Raw genomic sequence first — 18,279 nt, 5'->3', positions numbered from 1 at the left:
CACACCACTGTCTCCACTGGAGAATGAGCACTCCTCACCTTCCATTTGGATTCAGTTGGCTGGTGGGTCTTCCCTGGATGTAGGCCTTGCTCTTCCTTGCCATCCTAACGTTTGAGGTCATTAAGTCTTTTTTGTTGTTGTTGTTATAAATTTATTTATTTATTTATTTGTTCTTATTTTTATTTTTTATTTTTGGCTGCGTTGGGTCTTTGTTGCTGCGCGTGGGCTTTCTCTAGTTGCGGCGCGTGGGGGTTGCTCTTCGTTGCGGTGCGTGGGCTTCTCATTGTGGTGGCTTCTCTTGTTGCAGAGCACGGGCTCTAGGCGTGTGGGCTCAGTAGTTGTGGCACATGGGCTCTAGAGCACAGGCTCAGTAGTTGTGGCGCACGGGCTTAGTTGCTCCGTGGCACGTGGACCTTCCTGGACCAGAGCTTGAAGCCATGTCCCTTGCATTGGCAGGTGGATTCTTAACCACTGCGCCACCAGGGAAGTCCAGGTCATTAAGTCTTAATAACTCATTTTTATACATGGGGAGCCCAAGAGGAATGAAGTGATGGGACCAATGTCACACAGGGAGTGAGAGGCAGAACAGGAATGGAATGGAATTCACCTGATCCTTCTTAGTGTTCCACCTTCTAAGAGGCCTCATTCTTCACATTCCCACATTCCTACTTGCTCTGGTAATGATACGGGCTCCTTGTGACCTACTGAATCAAGACCCCAGTGTTTATTCCCCTTACTTTCACCCTGATGCTTAAACTAGCCACCCCAGGCACATCCAGCTTGGGCAGTCTTCGTACTACTCCTCCTTCTTTACATGCATGCTGCCTGGCATATAGGACATACGGGCAAAAAGTGTTTGCAGAAGGGACAAGTGAATGAATGAATGAATGAATGAGTGGCGCTTGATCTTGGTGTGGAACTCCCTGGAAATGGCTTCTCTTCTCACCATCTAGACAAACCTCATTCTCACTGTAAATCCCAGCTTAAGACTTCATCTTCATGAGACTACCTGGATGATTCTTGGGCTTCACAAACCTCCATTCTCTTAATTCTTCCACCTATGTAAACTCTGACTTTGCTGGTTGCATTCTGCCCCATACTATTTCCTAATTGCTTCATGTGAGTTAGGTGACTATAAGTTTTGGAGGGCAGGCCTTTCTTTGTTAAATTTTGGGGTTTTTTTCAGTTTTGTTGAGCAATAATTGACATACATCACTGTATAAGTTTAAGGTGCACAGCATGATGGTTTGATTTCCACATATTGATTATCACAATAGGTCTAGTTAAAATCCACCATCTCATATAGATACAATTAAAAGAAAAAAATTTCTCCTTGTGACAAGAACTCTTAGGATCTGTTTCTTAACAACTTTCATATATAATACAGCAGTGTTGACTATAGTCATCATTTCTTTCGTGTTCTTAACAGTGCCAAGAGTATAGAAAAAGAGACTGGCTGATCCCATAACTGGTTTTAAAGTTACAGATCCACAAACAGAAGGCCATTACTTTCATAATACCATCTTAAAAGTTTTAAAGTTGTATGGTTATTAATACCCAAATGGATATGGCTATTAGTATTCCAAACTCCTTCAGTTTCTAAAATGTTCTAAATTGTTCCTGGTATATCTTGTTGACAGAAACCACTTAGCCATGTCCCCTCCATAATGGCCCCCACATTACCTGTATGTATTTGGGAAACTGTGTGGACACGTAGACATCAATTTCTTGATCCTCTCCTTTGGGAACAACAAGCATGCTTTGGGTTTCCATATAAAAATGTTCTTGACCTCCCATGTGTATTTCACCTGTTAGAGGAAAATATTCCAGTCAAGGAGGCAGTCAGATAGGACAGGTAGCACCCCCCATGTGTTATCTCATTACAGAGAAATTCCACCGACAGTGCTTCTGCTGGGGCAGTGGGCTACACGGTGAAGAGCCACAAACAACAATATTTAGCTTTTATTATACCTGCATATTTGAAGTAGAGTTCTGCAGGGGAATGTGTCATGTCTGCCAGCACGGTAGGTCTCAGAGTGATAGGGAAAGATGTGTGACTTTTCAGAGTCAAAATACTATAGCAAGGAGAATTCTGGTTCCAAGACAAGATGGAGTAGATGCATTTCTCCCTGTTCCTTCTTCTAAGTACAGCTAACAATTCTGGACACTATATGTAATAAAAGAAACATAAGAAGGTTCTGAAAAGTAGAGGAGAAGGCAAACCAGCTAGGGACTTTGGGACCCAAGGAAAGACACAATGTTGAGTTCAGTGGGTTTTGTTATTGTTTGCTTCATATATCCCAGACTTGGTGCCAGGGAAGCAGAAATCCAGAAACACCAACAGGCAAAGAGAAAAAAAATCCCCCAAGAAAAGCCTACTTTCTCTAGCCAAAGGACCAGGAAAGCGGAAGCCTATCAAGACAGAAAACTTTTATGCAATACCTACTCTGCTCTAGCCAAACACTACAGAAAAAACTGCAGACCTATCTCTGTCTGCAAAAGTTGAGTGGGGAGCTTAGACTTCCACCCTTATCAAGCTGTGATGAGGTACCCCAAACCTTCCACTGGGGTGGTGTTAATGGGGACCCTACAGGGAACCTGGACTTCCATGCTCCACCTGGCAATAACAAGACATCACCCCCCGTTCCCTCCAACCCAGGGTCAGAGGAGTTCTGGTAAAATAGATGATTTAAATAAGATCCAAAGTCTTACAACATAATATCCAAAGTGAACTGGATAAAATCAGAAATCATTCATCATACCAAGAACTCAACTTGAATGAGAAAAGACAATCAACAGATGCCAACAGTGAGATGACACAGATGTAGGAATTATCTGTCAAGGATTTTAAAGCAGCCATCATAAAAATGTTTTAATTTACATAAACACTTGGAACAAATGAAAAAAAATAGAAAATCTCAGCAAAGAAACAAGATATAAGAAAACAAAATGGAAATTTTAGAGCTAAGAAATACAACACTCAAAATATAAGGGGCTCAGTGGATGAGCTCAACAACAGAATAGAGAGAACAGTGGGAATCATCAGGGAACAAGAATACAGAACAATAGAAATTGCTCAACCTGAGCAACAGAGAGAATAGACTGAAAAGAAAATGAGCAGAGCCTCAGAAACATTTGTGATTAAAATTAAAGTATGAACATTTGTGTCATTAAAATCGAGTATTTGAAGATGTAACACCTGACAATTTCCCAAACTTGGTAAAAGACACCAACTTACAGATTTAAGAAGCTGAGTAAATCCCAAAGAAGATAAACCAAAGAAATTCATGCCAAGACACATCACAGTCAAACTTCTGAAAACTAAAAACAAAATATGTTGAAAGCAGAGAGAGAAAAACACTGCCTCTCCTATTGGGGAAAAATACTTCAAAAGACAGCAGATTTCTCATCAGAAACCATGGAGGCCAGAAGAACTGGTACAACATCTTTCTTCAAGTGCTAAAAGACCTATCAACTCAGAATTCTATATCCAGTGAAAATACCTTTCAAGGATAAAAAAGAAATTAAAAAGACATTCTCAGATGAAGGAAAGCTGAGAGGGTTTGTCTTCAACAGACCTATCAAAAAAGAATGATTGGCTAAGAGTTTTTGAAACAAACAGGAAATTATTATTTTTTTTTAAAGGAATCTTGGAACATCAGGAAGGTGAGAGAGCAATGGTAAGCAGACAACTACGGGCAAACACAATAGACTTTCCTTCTCCTCTTGAGTTTTCTAAATTGTATTTGAAACAAAATTATAACATTGCTTCATGTGATTTTCAATGCATGTAGAAGAAATTTTTTAAGACAATTGTATTTAAATAAGGGAGAGGAAAGGGATGTAAAGGGATGTAAGGTTTCTATACTTTACTCAAATTGATAATGTGTTGCTACCAGATATACTGTAATTTAAATTTCACTTCCAGAACTACCACTAAAAAAATTCACAAAGAGGTACACTCAAAACACTATTCATAAATCAAAGTGGAATTCTAAAAACTGTTTGAAAAACAGAAGTAAGAAAAAACAACACAATACGACAACGTCAGTCATCATGTTAGGTGGAAAGCAGAACTTCTAAAAATTAAAAATGTACCCAATAAGAGTGATTTGTAAATTATTTGAGGGAGGTTCCCAAGGAAATCTTTTGTATTAGAATCTGGACTTCCTATCTCATCCAAAATCTGAGTAAAGAAAGAGTACAGGAGAATAAACAGATTCTACTTCTTTTATAAAACATAAAAATTAAAATGTCAAGAACCCAGATCTCAATTTCAATCTAAGCTCTTACCAAAAATGTACATTGAAACACCCATTTGTCAGGAGGCTAAAATTCATGGTTTACAATATTAGTGATTTCACCTATCCACTCAGAATTAATTTGGTTAAGTATCTACTTCATTGAAAAAAATACAGAGCTAAAAAGTATTAGACAGAGCTGTTTCTACTTAAACCTGTAAGGTAGGCAATGTTTTAGGGCCTTGTTACATTGCGCTGCCCAGCCCCCTAGCCCTGGACCCACGGTGCCCTCTCCTCACCCCACGGTGTTGCTCTCAACTCTCTCGGTTGGAAACCAATTTGTTCAACTAATCCCTGAGATAAAACGTTATCCCAGTATGGGTTTAGGAATGATTCCTTTAGGCGTATTTACATTTTAATGAGTTCCTTAAAGATGAAAAGCCATTAAGATAAGGAGTCTCTCTGTACTATGCCCAACAGGACAGGGTGTGGGGAAGACAATCCCAGTTTCAGGGCTTCGAGATCTCCTGCAAATCCTGCTACAGAGATTGTCAGTGTAAAGCTCAACCAAGATCACAGAATTTTAAAGAGATGAATGGGAAGTGGCATAATGCAGAGGAGAGAACGCTGACTTCAGAGGTGGGAAACGTAGATAGATTTGATTCCTGGTCAACTGTCTGTCTCTCTAGACTTAGCTCATCTGTAACTCATCTGTAAACCGTGTTCTTTAATGCCCCTCTAGGGCTACGACACCAGTGTTACGTAGGGCTGAGATACATCTGCACAGTTGGTAAAAGCCAACAATAATATCATTCCCTTCAAGAACACGGTCTAAGACTCGATGTGATTCTCGACATATTTAATCTTTTAAATACTCTTTTTCTTGGAGCATCTGTTTTCCTAAGGGGCAATTAAGTGCTGTAATGATTAGTACCTCCAGTTATCTCTCATTGAAACAAGTAGTCAAAAATTCTTCATTCAAATGACAACTGCAGAGTAAGAATAAAACCCCTCAAACCAGTGAGTCAAGAGGATGAAAACTTAAAAGTAGTATATATGTCCCTTTTAGAGCTTCCTGTTCACTTTTATACTTATCGATAGGGTATAGGAAGTTAAAATTCAAGTAAGAGACAGATTGAACAACTTTTACCTAACTAAATCAAATAATTAAATAAGATGTTGAGTAAATATACAATAACTGAATTCTCACACAAACATATTATGGAAAGAACAGAGCAAGGACATTTTATGGCACAAGTGGAGGAACTTCCCTAAATATTGATATTTCCAAGATGCTCTCGCCAGGGACTCTCTGTGCAAAAATGCTCCTTCCTCCTCTTCTCCCACAAAACAAACTCACCCTATGAATGTTTGCTAGATTTTACTAATCCTAAGAATCACCTGGAGCACAATTAAAATTTGTCAAAAACAGATTCCTGGGCTACCCTGGGTCTTTCAACTCCAGAATTCCAAGAAAAGCACACAGGAATCTCCAGGCAGGTCTTGGAAGCATCTTCTAGTGTGAAAAACTGGGAAACATTGGGTTTGATAGATGAACACCTGCCGGTGTGTTCCCTCAATAATAGACAACCTTTTCTACAGAACAACAGAAATATCCAAACCTAATAATAATTATTGTTCATAGTTATGGCTCTCTTACTATGCCCCAAGCTCTGTGCCAAGCACACATGTATTATCTCTTATAATCTTCATAATGGGTCACTGAGGTCAGTATTATTTTATCCGTGTGATTTTGAAACAAGGAGACTGAGCCCAGAGAAGTGCCCTGCAAAGTCACACAGCTAGTAAGACAGGATGCCAAGGAATACTGGCAGGGTGACAGTACAAGGTGTCTTTCCTACAGCTTCCAGGTGACATTATCTACTCCAGCTCCGAGAAGCTTCAGGTTTTATACAGCCATGGAGTGAAGAGACATGATAGGCTTTCAGCTCAGTGGCTGGACTGACTGATTATATATGGCACAGCTCTGGGATGGTATGTTTTAGGACTCTTCCTGTGCTTGAGATCAGGGTTGGAGAGAAAAATTAAGGAGATGGTAGCATCTAGCATGCACTTGAGGCTAATATCCTGGAAATTCACTTGAAGACAGGAGATGCAAATGACTTATTCTCTGCCTTGAGATATGGTACAGACAGCCCATACCCACCCAGCAACACATCTGGGTTAATCAGATCTTGCATGACAGGCGTTAGGGATGGATTTTACAGCACAGCAGTATGACAGCAGGGCATATCTAAGACCCACGGTAAAGCATTTTTTTTCCTGCTATAAAGGACATCACTAAGACAAATGGCAAAATTCAAATAAAGTATGTAGATTAAATGATAGTATTATGTCAATGTTAATGTTCTGATTTTAAAAACTGTATGTTTATGTAAGATAATATCCTTGTTCTTAGAAAATGGACACTGTAGTATTTAGGAGGAGAGAGGCATCAAGTCAGTAACTTACTCTCAAATGGCTCAGAAAAAAAATGTGTGTGTGTGTGTATATGTCTCTCTCTACATATATGTAGAGAAACAGGCAGAGAGACAGAGACAGAGACAGAGACACACACACACAGAGAATGATAAAGCAAGTGTCATGAAATGTCTATTGGGGAATCTGGGTAAAGGGTAATTAAGAGTTTCTCTAATGTTTCTGCAACTCTTCTGAAATTTAAAACTATTTCAAAATAAAAAGTTACAAAAAATTTATTGGAAAGTTCAAATCAACTGATTTCCAAGAGGGAAATTTAATTTTCATTACATATATACATAACTAAAGGAAGTCTGCAAGGAAGTGGGGGAAGGAGACAGGGAGGGAAAGAAGAAAGGAAGGAGAAAGCAGAGATGGAGGGGGGAGGGAGAAGTCAGAAAGGATGAAACAGAAAGAAACATGGGCTTTGGAAAGCCTTAAAAAAGCTATCAATCCACAGTGCTTCGTGGCTTAGTGGCTGTTGTATGACCGTGGTCCTGCTCCTTAACCACTCTGAGCCTCAGTTTCCGGACCTTCAGGAAAACAGACACCACCTGTATAACAACTGGGCAGGCCAGGGTTGCTTCCTCTCTCATCATTCTTTTCAGAGGGTTTTACCTTCAAGAATTTGATCCACCATTTTAAATGCTTCATCAATATTTCCATACTCCAGTTTCCTTTCTTGCTCGAAGAAGGACTTGTGTTGTATAGCCTCCTAGAAAGAGAACAGAAAAGTGAGGCCCCCGGGGCAAGAGACCCAGCCCGACAGCAGTAGCCACATGTGATGTTGCATCGTCTGAGTCTGCGCAGCGCTCCTCTTGCTCTGGAATCACATGAGCTGAGCTGAGAACCAGGCTGCAGAAAGACTCCCCATGGAGCAAATGCAAATGTCCGCATCAAAAAAAAAAAAAAAAGTATGCTTAGAAAACACCTCGCACCAGGTGGTCCCATTACGGAACTAATATTTCCAGGCAGATTATTCTTTTCATTCCACAGCCCATGTTATGCAGCCAATGGAACAAGGCACAGGGGTTTAGATCTTGGGCTCTGGACCCAGTCGGAGTTGTGTCCATTTTCTCCATTTACCAGCTGTTTGACTGTGGGTCTATTACTTCACCTCTTTGAGCCTCATCTGTAAAATGCAGGTAGAGTTGTGCACATAGCTCCAATAGGGTTGTGGAAAGAACAGAATGAAATGAGGCATGAGAGAGCTTACACGGCATTTAATAAGTGCTCTGTCAGTGTCAGCTGAAGACACTCTAGTGATAAGGACATGGTGGCCTTGCCTGCCAGCCCCAAGCTCCTCCTTTGGGGGTATGAGTACAGCATTTGCACCTGGGACCTCCAGCCCTGGAAGAAAGATTCCATTACAAGTCCAGAGTGGGTACCACAAATCCACTTATATTCTGGTTCCTAATGGCTTCTCCCAGATGCCTACTGAAGGGGTACAGTAGTAGGTACACATAATCAGGGATGTAGCTATAATAATCTAGGTTGGTTTTCTTACCTATCCTTAGGAATTCATCTTGCTGTAATCCCTGGGTCCTTGGCAAACGTGACATGCCAGCTCCTGCCAGCATTTCTACAATGGATTATTGTCCATCCATGAAATTCCAGCCTGCTGGCAGCTAGGGATTCTCCTAACTCTGGTTCCCTCTGGCCACCAATCGGTGTCTAGACCTATCAGTATACCTTACGGGATGTTCTATTGTGATCCTGCCATTTCCTCCATTCAAAAAGTGGGATGGTTTTTTTTCTACTACCATGGGGCCAAGGGTCTTTGATAGAGTGTCTGTGGATCGCTTCTATTGCTGACCAGCTGTTGGACCTTGGGTAACTGTGTCTTTCAGTTTCTGCATCAGAATGGGGATAATAACAGTTTTTACCTCATAGGATTGTTGTGAGCATTTAGTGAGTTAATGTAGGAAGCCTGCTTAGAACAAGGTAAACACACAGAGAACTCTAGGTATTAGCTATGGTCACGTTGTTGACCATGACGATTGATGAGAGATTCTGGTCGGGGGCATAGTTTTCTCACCATGGTCATCAGCCTGACCCCGTGAGCCAAGAGTTTAGATAGCGTTTCCCCATTCAAACTATTAAAAATTCAAAAAAGCATAAGCTAGGTTAAACAGTAGTGATAGTGATGGAGATCCCCTTGTTTTTATCCTATTTTGATTGATAACACACTTCCTAATGGAATCAATTCATAGGATTTTCTTATTAATCTCAGACTCAGATATCCTAGGTTCAAAACAGAAATTAAGTTTTATAAATCCAATTGTTTTTTTAAGTTTAATCTTTTTCCACTTCCCTTGCTGCTTTGCTCCAATTTTTTTTTTAAGTTTAATCTTTTTCTACTTCCCTTGCTGCTTGCTCTGTTTGCTTGGAGCTAATTTCCTGAATATTTCTTGGTCAGCAAAGTGATAAAAAGCACTGTAATGCGTATGGAGCAGGGCATATTTCCTTGCTATACACTTTGATTAAATCTACTTGATTAGTTGATTAACCTTGGAGAGCTTAACCTCTGATATAAACATGCGGTAGCTCTTTTCCACGATGTCAAAGTTTGGTATTTGATGCTGGGATTCTCTGGCAGACAATTAGAGATGTGCCGGTCCCAGTTGGGGGGGAAGGGGTGGGAAGAGAGTGGTATCTATTTGCTTATTTGGAATTTTATTTGGCTGGAAAGCGGGGTGAGGGGGAAGGGAAGATATTTAGCTACTGGAATTGGGCAAAGAATTACAAACAAGATTTTTGATAAAGTATTACGGACATAATTTCTTACTAAGAAGTAAGCCTAACTCTGAAACACAATGTTGAGGAAGGAATGTATAAAGTAAGCAAGCAGAGCAGGCAACATATGAATGAAAACAGTTTAAGAGAACAGAATGTTTGAATTTGAAACTGGACAGGAAAATGTGGAAAGCATAATCACTCTTTGACTCCAACTAAACTTGTATATTTTTGTCTCCTTGACATGATTTTATTTTAATTTCAGAACACTGAGGACATTGTCCAGAAACAAACTCTATGTTCCCTGGCATAAAGCAGCATGATAGGAAACATACCCAAGGCCAAGTTCTCCTGGAGACACTAACCTTGGCCAACTCATTTCCTTATTTTCTGCCTCAGAGCATGCTAGTCACCTAGAGACCAATTTATTTATTATGTTGTGGAGATAATATTGTATTCCGAGATTACACTGAGTCTGTATGTGCTGAATCTAATCTATTCATGATGCTTTCCCAACTTTCATGCTTTTATTACTTAGTCAATTATAAGAACCAATGAAATATATGCAGAAGATTACTCATATCATTTCATGGAGATGAGTCTGAAAACCTTTATAAATTTCAAAATCCTTTTTAAAAAACAGGATAGGAAATGCAGTTCCCCAATTTGTTTAAGTTGCCAAAATAGCTGTAGGCATCATAGGATCTATTTCTCATACTTACTTAAGATATGCATTAAAGGATCTGAAACTAGTGTCACCAATATATGCTTCATAGAGCATCTTGTCGGTTCTCACTGTGTACCTGAAAGAGCCTGGGTGAAGGTGTATATGGAGTCCTAAGGTGTGTCCCCTCTCCTGAACATTGTTGGTTACCCATCCAGCATTCTTTTCACCTGTCCCCTTCCAAATAGTGCTCAGATTTCTGTTTAGGTCTCCATCACTCTCCCACACAGCCCATAAACCGCAAAGAAATCTGACCACCCCCCACCAGCAGTAACCACCAGTTCTTGCCAGTCATGAATCCAGAGAGGGACATGTGACCTAAGTGCCTGATGAGGCTGGATCCCAGGACTCGTGGGATGTTGGGACAATGGCTTTCTTTCTTGCTTATTGGACGTGAACTGGAAGCTCCTGGCTGCTAACCTGTCACCACAGGAGATAAAGCCTGTACCATGGGCAGCAAGGAGGAGAGGCAGAAGATCAGCTTGCTTGCTAACACTGAGAGAGTTTGAAGCCAACAAAGCCCCTGTTTTTTGGAAGCCACTTTGAGTTGGATGGTCTTTCCTGTTTCTGCAGTCAAAAGCATTTTAAGTGATATGCCACTGAAATCTGCTCTTCTGGCCCCACCTTTGAACTCATTACCTCGATGGTCAGGATCAGCGGCTCCAAATCTCGGTAGACAATCTTCACTCGCTGCGCAGCTCGCTTTGCCTGAACCTCGGAATCAGCAATCACGGCACAGACAAGCTCACCCACGCAAAATACCTACAACACAGAAAAGACCTCTGTTCCCAAGGAGGCCAGGCACCAGGGCCTCTCCTTTCGTTCATTTCCCCCGTCCCTGCTAGCACAGAGCTAGACACACAGTAAATGACCCCTTCGCGTGTGACTTAACCGCAGTGCTGTGGTTAACGAAGGCTTCGGTAGGGAAGCACATTTGTCAGAGTTGGCCTGCTGACCTCAGGCACTGGGAGAGTGCAGGTCTTTGCGCTGCATCATTGGCAGCGGTGGCTGAAGAGGGACAGGTCTGAGGCTGCCTCACGTACAGCAGAAGAGTCAGTCCCGTGGTTTGACCTGGGGTTGCCACACCACGATCTGGGCCATTCTGAGAGGTGGCTTCTCCTTCATGAACCGGCAGCATCAGAAGGTCACAGACCCTCTCACCCAGAGAGGAAGGAGGGAGAGAGTGATACCGCAACACTGCTGGTGAGCACACCTCTGCCCTGAACTGTGGTGGAGCACAGGCTTTTCAAGGAGAGAAGTGACTACAGGAGCCAAGAGCGAGCCCGGAGCATTCACCGGTTCACCAGCAGGTGGGGTAGGTAGGCGGCCTAAGGAGGTCACACAGGGACCAGGGTAGAAAGCGGATGGGGAAAAACAAAACTAAGGCTCCAGAGAGGTAAAACAGTCAGGACTGGAAGAAGTCATACGACCTTTTGATTCTCTTTCCCACCTTTTACTGTGATCCAAATCAAAACATAATCACTCATTTTTAAGAACGACATTAGATTATTAGGTCTTTTCTACAATGAACATACAGTAGTTTTATCACCAAACAAAAATGGTAGTTAAAGAAAAGTTAAATCCAGCACACACACACAAAAGTGTGTTGGGTACGGGTGGGCGGGGGCAGTGGGGAGACACATGAAACAAAAATGGCAAGTGTTAACAATGGTTGGAGCTGGGTGATGGGCCTATGGGGATTTATTGTACTAGTCTCTATTTTTGTGTGTGTTTAAAATTTCTGCAATGAAGCGATTTTTTAAAGATATAGCGTGCTAAGGACAAATGTTAAAAAAAGGAATGAAACTAATGGATGCAATCATTCGCAACAGCTCTGTTCTCCGCTCTCCACAGACGTGGGTCTTGCCCTGTGACCTGGTACACAGACACGCCCCTGAGATGCTCAGAATCAACGCGCACACACCTCAGGGCCCAGGAGGGCTTTGCTTGGTTAATTAACATTTACGCAAAGGCCATAGTTCTCATTGTCCTCTGCCTTGGAGGAGGTTCAACCTTGACTTCAGACTCTCAGTCACCAAACTTTCATTTTTATCAACTAAGTCTGCTAGTGAGAGCCAGAGGCAGGCACTCTTCCAAAAGATAAAGCTCTTTTGGGTAAACACTGAACTGAGAATCTGGAGTTATGCAGAAAACCTTCTGGACACTGCCCTTGCTGCATTTTCTGATAACCTGAGATACAGTAGACGATGTTTTAATCATTTGAAAGGTTCAAATGGCAACAATGCTATCACTGTTCCTCTGCTCATTTACTCTGCTTTGTAGGAAGCAGTGTATGGAATATGCCGATGAATCAGACGTGGGCCCTCACTCAAGGCATTTTACTAGGTAGGAGAAATCGGTAAGACATAGACATAAATACATAAGCTCAGTATAAGATAGAATGTGCAATAAAGGTCCACTTTGCCTTCTCCTCCAGACTTTAAGTTCTGCAAGGGCAAGAACCACAGGGGTCTTGTTCACCTACGGCACTAGGTGCTCACTTAAAAGATGCCTGTTGAACACATGGCATATGAATGAATGAGAGAGAGTGAGTTCCGAGAGGGAGAGAGAACTCCTGGATTAAAGGATAAGGAAAGACTTCATGGTGGAGCTACCACTTGAACTTGGACGTTGGACTGAGACTGGGGCAATGGCAAGGGATTCTCAGGGAAAGTATCAGCAAATAAAAGTCATTATTCTCTTCTCATATATCCTTTCATAAGTATGAAAGCAACACATGATCTTACTACTAGAAAATATAAAACACTCGAGTATCTTTTATATAACTAGTCAACTTCTTTACTTACGTGGAAAATGAATATTTTTGAACTAATTCACTATTAGAATATAGTGATTTATAATAAGCATTCAAAGAATACTGGCATCCTTTATGATGTGCCAAATTCAATGCTATCTTTTAAGAAAATACGAAGTGTCATTAACTGAGGAAGTTACTTTTAAAACAGAAAGCAAAAATGCAGCACCTCACCTGTCGATAGAAGTTTCTCAGGTTTGGTTAAAAGGCGGAAGGAGTTGATGCCATGAAGATGTTCCTCAGTCAGGATGTCCACCACACCTGGCAGGCTGAGAGCTTCTGACAGATTCACAGACCTAGATGAGGACACACAGAACAGGGCTACTCAGAGCGGCCGGCCCTGCAGCCTGCAGACCACAGAGAACGTGCTTAATCGGAGAATAAGATACGAGAGAGGGAAATACATCCAAAACCCTCCAATAGTTCTATGCCAGACAATTGGGAAAAAATTCCTGGGACAATGAAGTTATTATACGGAGGGACAAACTGTGGTGAAGCCTACACTTTGATCCCATTTCACTTCAAATCTAATACATTGGACATTGCCAACAAATAGCTTATCCTCTTCAAACCGTTACTTTTCACTAATGTGACTTGGCCAAAAAGGCAATCATTTCTGTCTACTGGGTAAAAACCTTATCACTTACACAATCTTAGCGTGAGCTCTTGAGCTTGTTACAAAAGTCAAGAACAGCTCCCGGTCCACTGCAGGCATGTCATCACAGTAGATGGCTTCACCTGTGGCATGCTTAATACCAGACAGATGCATGATGGGATGGCCAACTGGGTCTTGAGGAAGCTGCTTTGGGTCTGCATTCTGTTTAATCAATAATCAACATATCATTTTTATAATCATATTATGCACATCTCTCATAAGAGGGGAGCTATATAATTTACATCCAAACCAGAACACTTTCGAAAATAAAAACGTCACTATTAATAACACCAGGACAGTAAGCCTATTTCAGTAATTCAGTAGGCAAACTGGAATGTATAGCCATGATGTTGTTCATATTTTTTTCCCCACTATTTTGATATAGACCACAAACATCTCTAATGCAAATTCTATCTGTGTAAGTAAATGAATATAAATCTTTCTTCCTGACAATATAAAATGATGTCCTCTTGCAAATGTTCATGTATTTCTTTAACTTTTATTATCAAAATTATTTTACTGTTGTAGCTAAGCATGGCACATGTACTATTTTGCAGAAAAGCCTGATGACCATGTTTATAGAAAATGAGTGCATGCATTCAACCACAAGAGCTTTTTTTATTTTCTACTTTGAGTGAGGAAGTCTAAGAAATAATTGGTAAGACTCATAGCTCAGACAATCCTGACAAAGAATGAAGACAAAGGAAGCTGCATTTTGAGTAATGATTCACTAATATTACTTTTTCTTAGAGACCCACGGAGTAAAATGTCTTGCCACTGGTTTTATAAATACCTGAAATATGCTTCATTAACCAAAGTCGAAATTAAGAAACATAACATCTCCTCCAGTATTTTAAATAGGAGAGAGTTGTTAGCTTTCTTGGTTGGGAGAAGAAGAATCGGAGGTATGAAGAAAGAAGGGTTAAGAGACATGGTATAGACCAAGCTCAGAGACCAGGGGCAAGGCTGGGGCTGCCGAGGGGGCTGGTGATGGGACTGTGGGAGGCGGAAATTCCAGGAAAGTTGCCAGCCAAGCGGCCACTCCCAAAAGGCTACTCTCAAAGGAGAAGGCAGCTCTGGGGCCTGGAGCGCTGCAGGAGGAGCTGCCTGCGAAGCAGTGCCGAGCTGCCCCGTCCACAACTCGCGGGGTCAGCACTGCATCCGGCATCAGGGCTGAGGCCAGACCCCCCCAGGCTTTCTCAGGAAGTCCTGGGCATGAGGAGGGTCGGCCAAGGTAAGGCCCGGAAAAAGCTATGGAGGCTCCCTTTCCCACCCCATATGCTGCTCCACACTGCTGTTCACGGGGTCACCCTGAGCCTGGGTGAGGCACGGACTCTGTCTTTGAGATGAGGCTCTCAGTGCTCCTCTACATCACACAGCAGGAGGGAAGACAGAAAAGGCACCAACAGAACACACGCTGGTCAACACCTCTACTGGGAGGAAAAGAAGCCATAGAAGCTGACCTGTTTCCAGCTCAGGATCATGTAAGGCATCTGAGAAATTTTTAAAAAGTAAATACAATTGTATTTGATTCCCAGAAAGTGCAGTTTGAGAAAGCCTACTTAGTACGTATTGACAATACATGAGATGTTTGATTCCACCTAGAGTGGCAGCTCATGTCAATCACAGCTGCAGATTTGCCAGAGTCAAAGCTTCCCTTGGCTCAACGAAAGTGCTCTGAGGCTCTTGCTCCACAGAATGGAAGGGAAAGAACCTAGCTGTCTGGGATCCCACTGATCAACTGTCATGTTTTCTTCTCATGCAGGTGTTTTGCTTTCTTTGCCTCTCTGAACATTTGGATTCCATTTACCAAATACCATGAATGGAGGAAAGCCAGCATGGTTACGATGGGAACTTTACATAAAGGTATCTGTGAAAAGACACCTCCCCAAGCCCCTCTGCTGCTCACGAGACCCGAGAAGAATGGCTATCAGTCACTGCCAACCTCCTTGAGGGACTCAAAAAATAAACCTTCAGCTTGAGATAGATCAGAGGTTCTTTAGGCAGGAACCTGGAGAAACCTCTGATCTGTCAGAGGGAAAAGGAGAGTGGCACATGTAATCTGAAAACACGTTCAGCATTTTTATTGGTTATTAGAGAAATGAGAAAAAAAAACCCTATTTTTTTTTGTTTTTTTTTTTTAACATCTTTATTGAAGTATAATTGCCTTACAATGGTGTGTTAGCTTCTGCTTTATAACAAAGTGAATCAGTTATACATATACAATATGTTCCCATTTCTCTTCCCTCTTGCATCTCCCTCCCTCCCACCCTCCCCATCCCACCCTTCTAGGTGGTCACAAAGCACCGAGCTGATCTCCCTGTGCTATGCGGCTGCTTCCCACTAGTTATCTATTTTACATTTGGTAGTGTATATATGTCCATGACACTCTCTTACCCTGTCACATCTCACCCCACCCCCTCCCCATATCCTGTCTCTTTTGTTCAGTAGCTGTGTTACACAGTCATTTCAGATCCCTAAGTCTTGGCTTCTTCATCGGCAACAGAGGGAGAATATATACGGGCCTTATTTGTAGATGGAAGGGCCAAGTGAAATACACAAGAAAATGCATTGTAAATCTTAAAAGAATTCTATAAAGGTCCAATTTTCGTCTCTCATCCTACACTAGCCAACTACTAACTGTTTTTAAAAATCATTTAGAGGCTTACCTTATAGCAACAAGCAGAGCAGTTTTCACAAGTACTTACGTGCTTTGTGTTTAAAGCTACAATTAATTCACATAATTTGTTCATTCTTTCACAATATCTAACTATTCTGAAAAGGGAGTACTTTCCACTTACAAAGCCACGTCCATCATAAGGGTGAATCCACAGGCTTAATTATTCTAACTTTTAAAGAAATTAAATAAACCCAACTAAAATTTAAATAGAAGAGCTGTAAGACATTTCGTCTATGAAATAATGAAATCTCTGGCATTTAAATGAAACAAATGGGCCAGTGGGGTTTTAACATCTTTATGATACAATGTTTTATACTTCAAAGAACAGTCTTTATTAAAGTGCCACTATGCTACCCAGAAATTTATTTTTTTAACCTAGAGCCATCCCTTTCCAAAATTCTAGAGGCAAAAATCAAACATTTCCTCTCTTCTCTCTCTCCTCTCCTCCCCGACAACACCCACCCCCAGCCACTTAGTCTTCAGAACTTTTACCTGAACATTCCTAAAGTTAAATAGTATTCTACTGGGGGGGGGGGTGTGGAGGAGGGAGCCATGGAGACATTTTTCTGCAGGATGGATGTGGTATGTTAACTCCCAAACCTTTATATTACAAATTACAATCTGAATTTGTTTTTTCTCCTTTGAAACTTCTGTCCAGCAGTCTCAGGAACCACCTCACCCCTCCCTTAGAACAGGCAACGTGCAAAAGAAGTCGGTTAAGGCTGTGCAGCTGAAGACATACTTGTGTCAAAGTGGGAATTTAAAAGTAATCAGAACTCCATGGGGTCTCCTTTGGTAAAGAAAAAAAACCCAACAACTAGTCTCTGCAGCCGTGGCAGTAACGTTTCACACCGTTCACAGTTATTTTAAGCCCCTCTCCCACCATTTTCTTTCCTATCGTGTTCAAATTATAGTTAGAAGGGATAAAGTAGCTTCTATCAGGGCGACTGAAAACATTAAAATCCAAAGAATTTTAGTTAAGAACACCACACTGACTCTGTCCATCTCTATTTTGAATTTAAATGACAAATCCTCTAATGTTTGTCTTAATTGTCTCGAGTATCAACTACCTTAACGAATAGAAGTCTATCATCAGGCCCTTACCTAGTTCCTTCGCTTAGGTACCATCTGGATAGGGAGACGGGATGGATACGCCGAAGTTAGAGTATTTAAGTTTTCATTAAGAAAAGAGAGAATACACCAGAAAGTCTCTGCTAAGTCCCACGAGATGTTAAACAAATAGAACCACCAACAGGAAGGGCCGCGGATTGGAGGGTCTCAGGCCGGGCTGGGAAATGGGAACGGGGGAAAGAATTGGGCATTCGGGTAGGGAAGAGGGAAGGAGACTGGCCGGACGCGACTGGTAAAGAATAAGGGGTGGGGACGCCAAGCAGAGCCAGCCTTCGTCCCCGGTGCCCAGCCCTGGGAGAGCCAACTCCGGGCAAGAAGGAGCCCTAGGCGGCGTCTCCCTCCCGGGGGACCCTGGGGGCGGCGGAGGCCAGAGGTAAGCCCGAGAGCAGACGGCGCCGACCCCGCGAGGGGCGAGGCGCGCCCGCCGCTTCTTACCTTCGGGCATCTCCCGGTCGCTGACGTGCTGCAGGTGGTGGCCTTCGCCACCTGCGAAATCCAACTCGGCGGGTTCCACGGTAGCCGCCGCCGGAGCTACTGCCACGGCGTTCCCGGCCGCCGCCTTGTAGACCTCAGACTCGCAGTCCGGCTCCGCTGACCCCCTGCGCCGGCCCAACTTGCGGCAGGCATTGGGGGACAGGCAACAAGACAGCGAGTTCCCCATGGGGCGCCTTCACTCCTCGCCGCTGCCGCCGCCGCCTCCGCTCGTCCCCCGACTCCGCCGAGCTCAGAAGCCGCCCCCTCCCCCAACAATGGCGCGGCGGGCACTGGCAGCCCCGGGCTATGCCGGGGCTGTGCCGCACATGCAGACGCGACTTCGCC

General features: G+C 42.5%; 1 protein-coding gene across 1 annotated transcript in view; it reads right to left on the bottom strand.

The window, feature by feature from the left end:
- Positions 1-18,121, bottom strand: part of LOC309630935 (aldehyde oxidase-like) — a gene marked incomplete at its 5' end in the record, with an annotated part of 47,176 nt that extends 29,055 nt beyond the window's left edge. Inside the window, 6 exons of the mRNA XM_082396774.1 lie at positions 1,684-1,808; positions 7,338-7,434; positions 10,819-10,941; positions 13,164-13,290; positions 17,896-18,019; positions 18,079-18,121. Of these exons, the coding sequence (XP_082252900.1) occupies positions 1,684-1,808; positions 7,338-7,434; positions 10,819-10,941; positions 13,164-13,290; positions 17,896-18,019; positions 18,079-18,121 (639 nt within the window). The remainder of the gene's footprint in view (positions 1-1,683; positions 1,809-7,337; positions 7,435-10,818; positions 10,942-13,163; positions 13,291-17,895; positions 18,020-18,078) is intronic.
- Between the last annotated feature and the right edge of the window lie 158 nt (positions 18,122-18,279).

Source organism: Balaenoptera borealis (assembly GCF_965194805.1).
Source record: "Balaenoptera borealis genome assembly, chromosome: 6".
Taxonomy (NCBI): Eukaryota; Metazoa; Chordata; class Mammalia; order Artiodactyla; family Balaenopteridae; genus Balaenoptera; species Balaenoptera borealis.
Note: the sequence above shows the minus strand (reverse complement) of the source record. Positions and strands in the feature narration are given on the sequence as shown.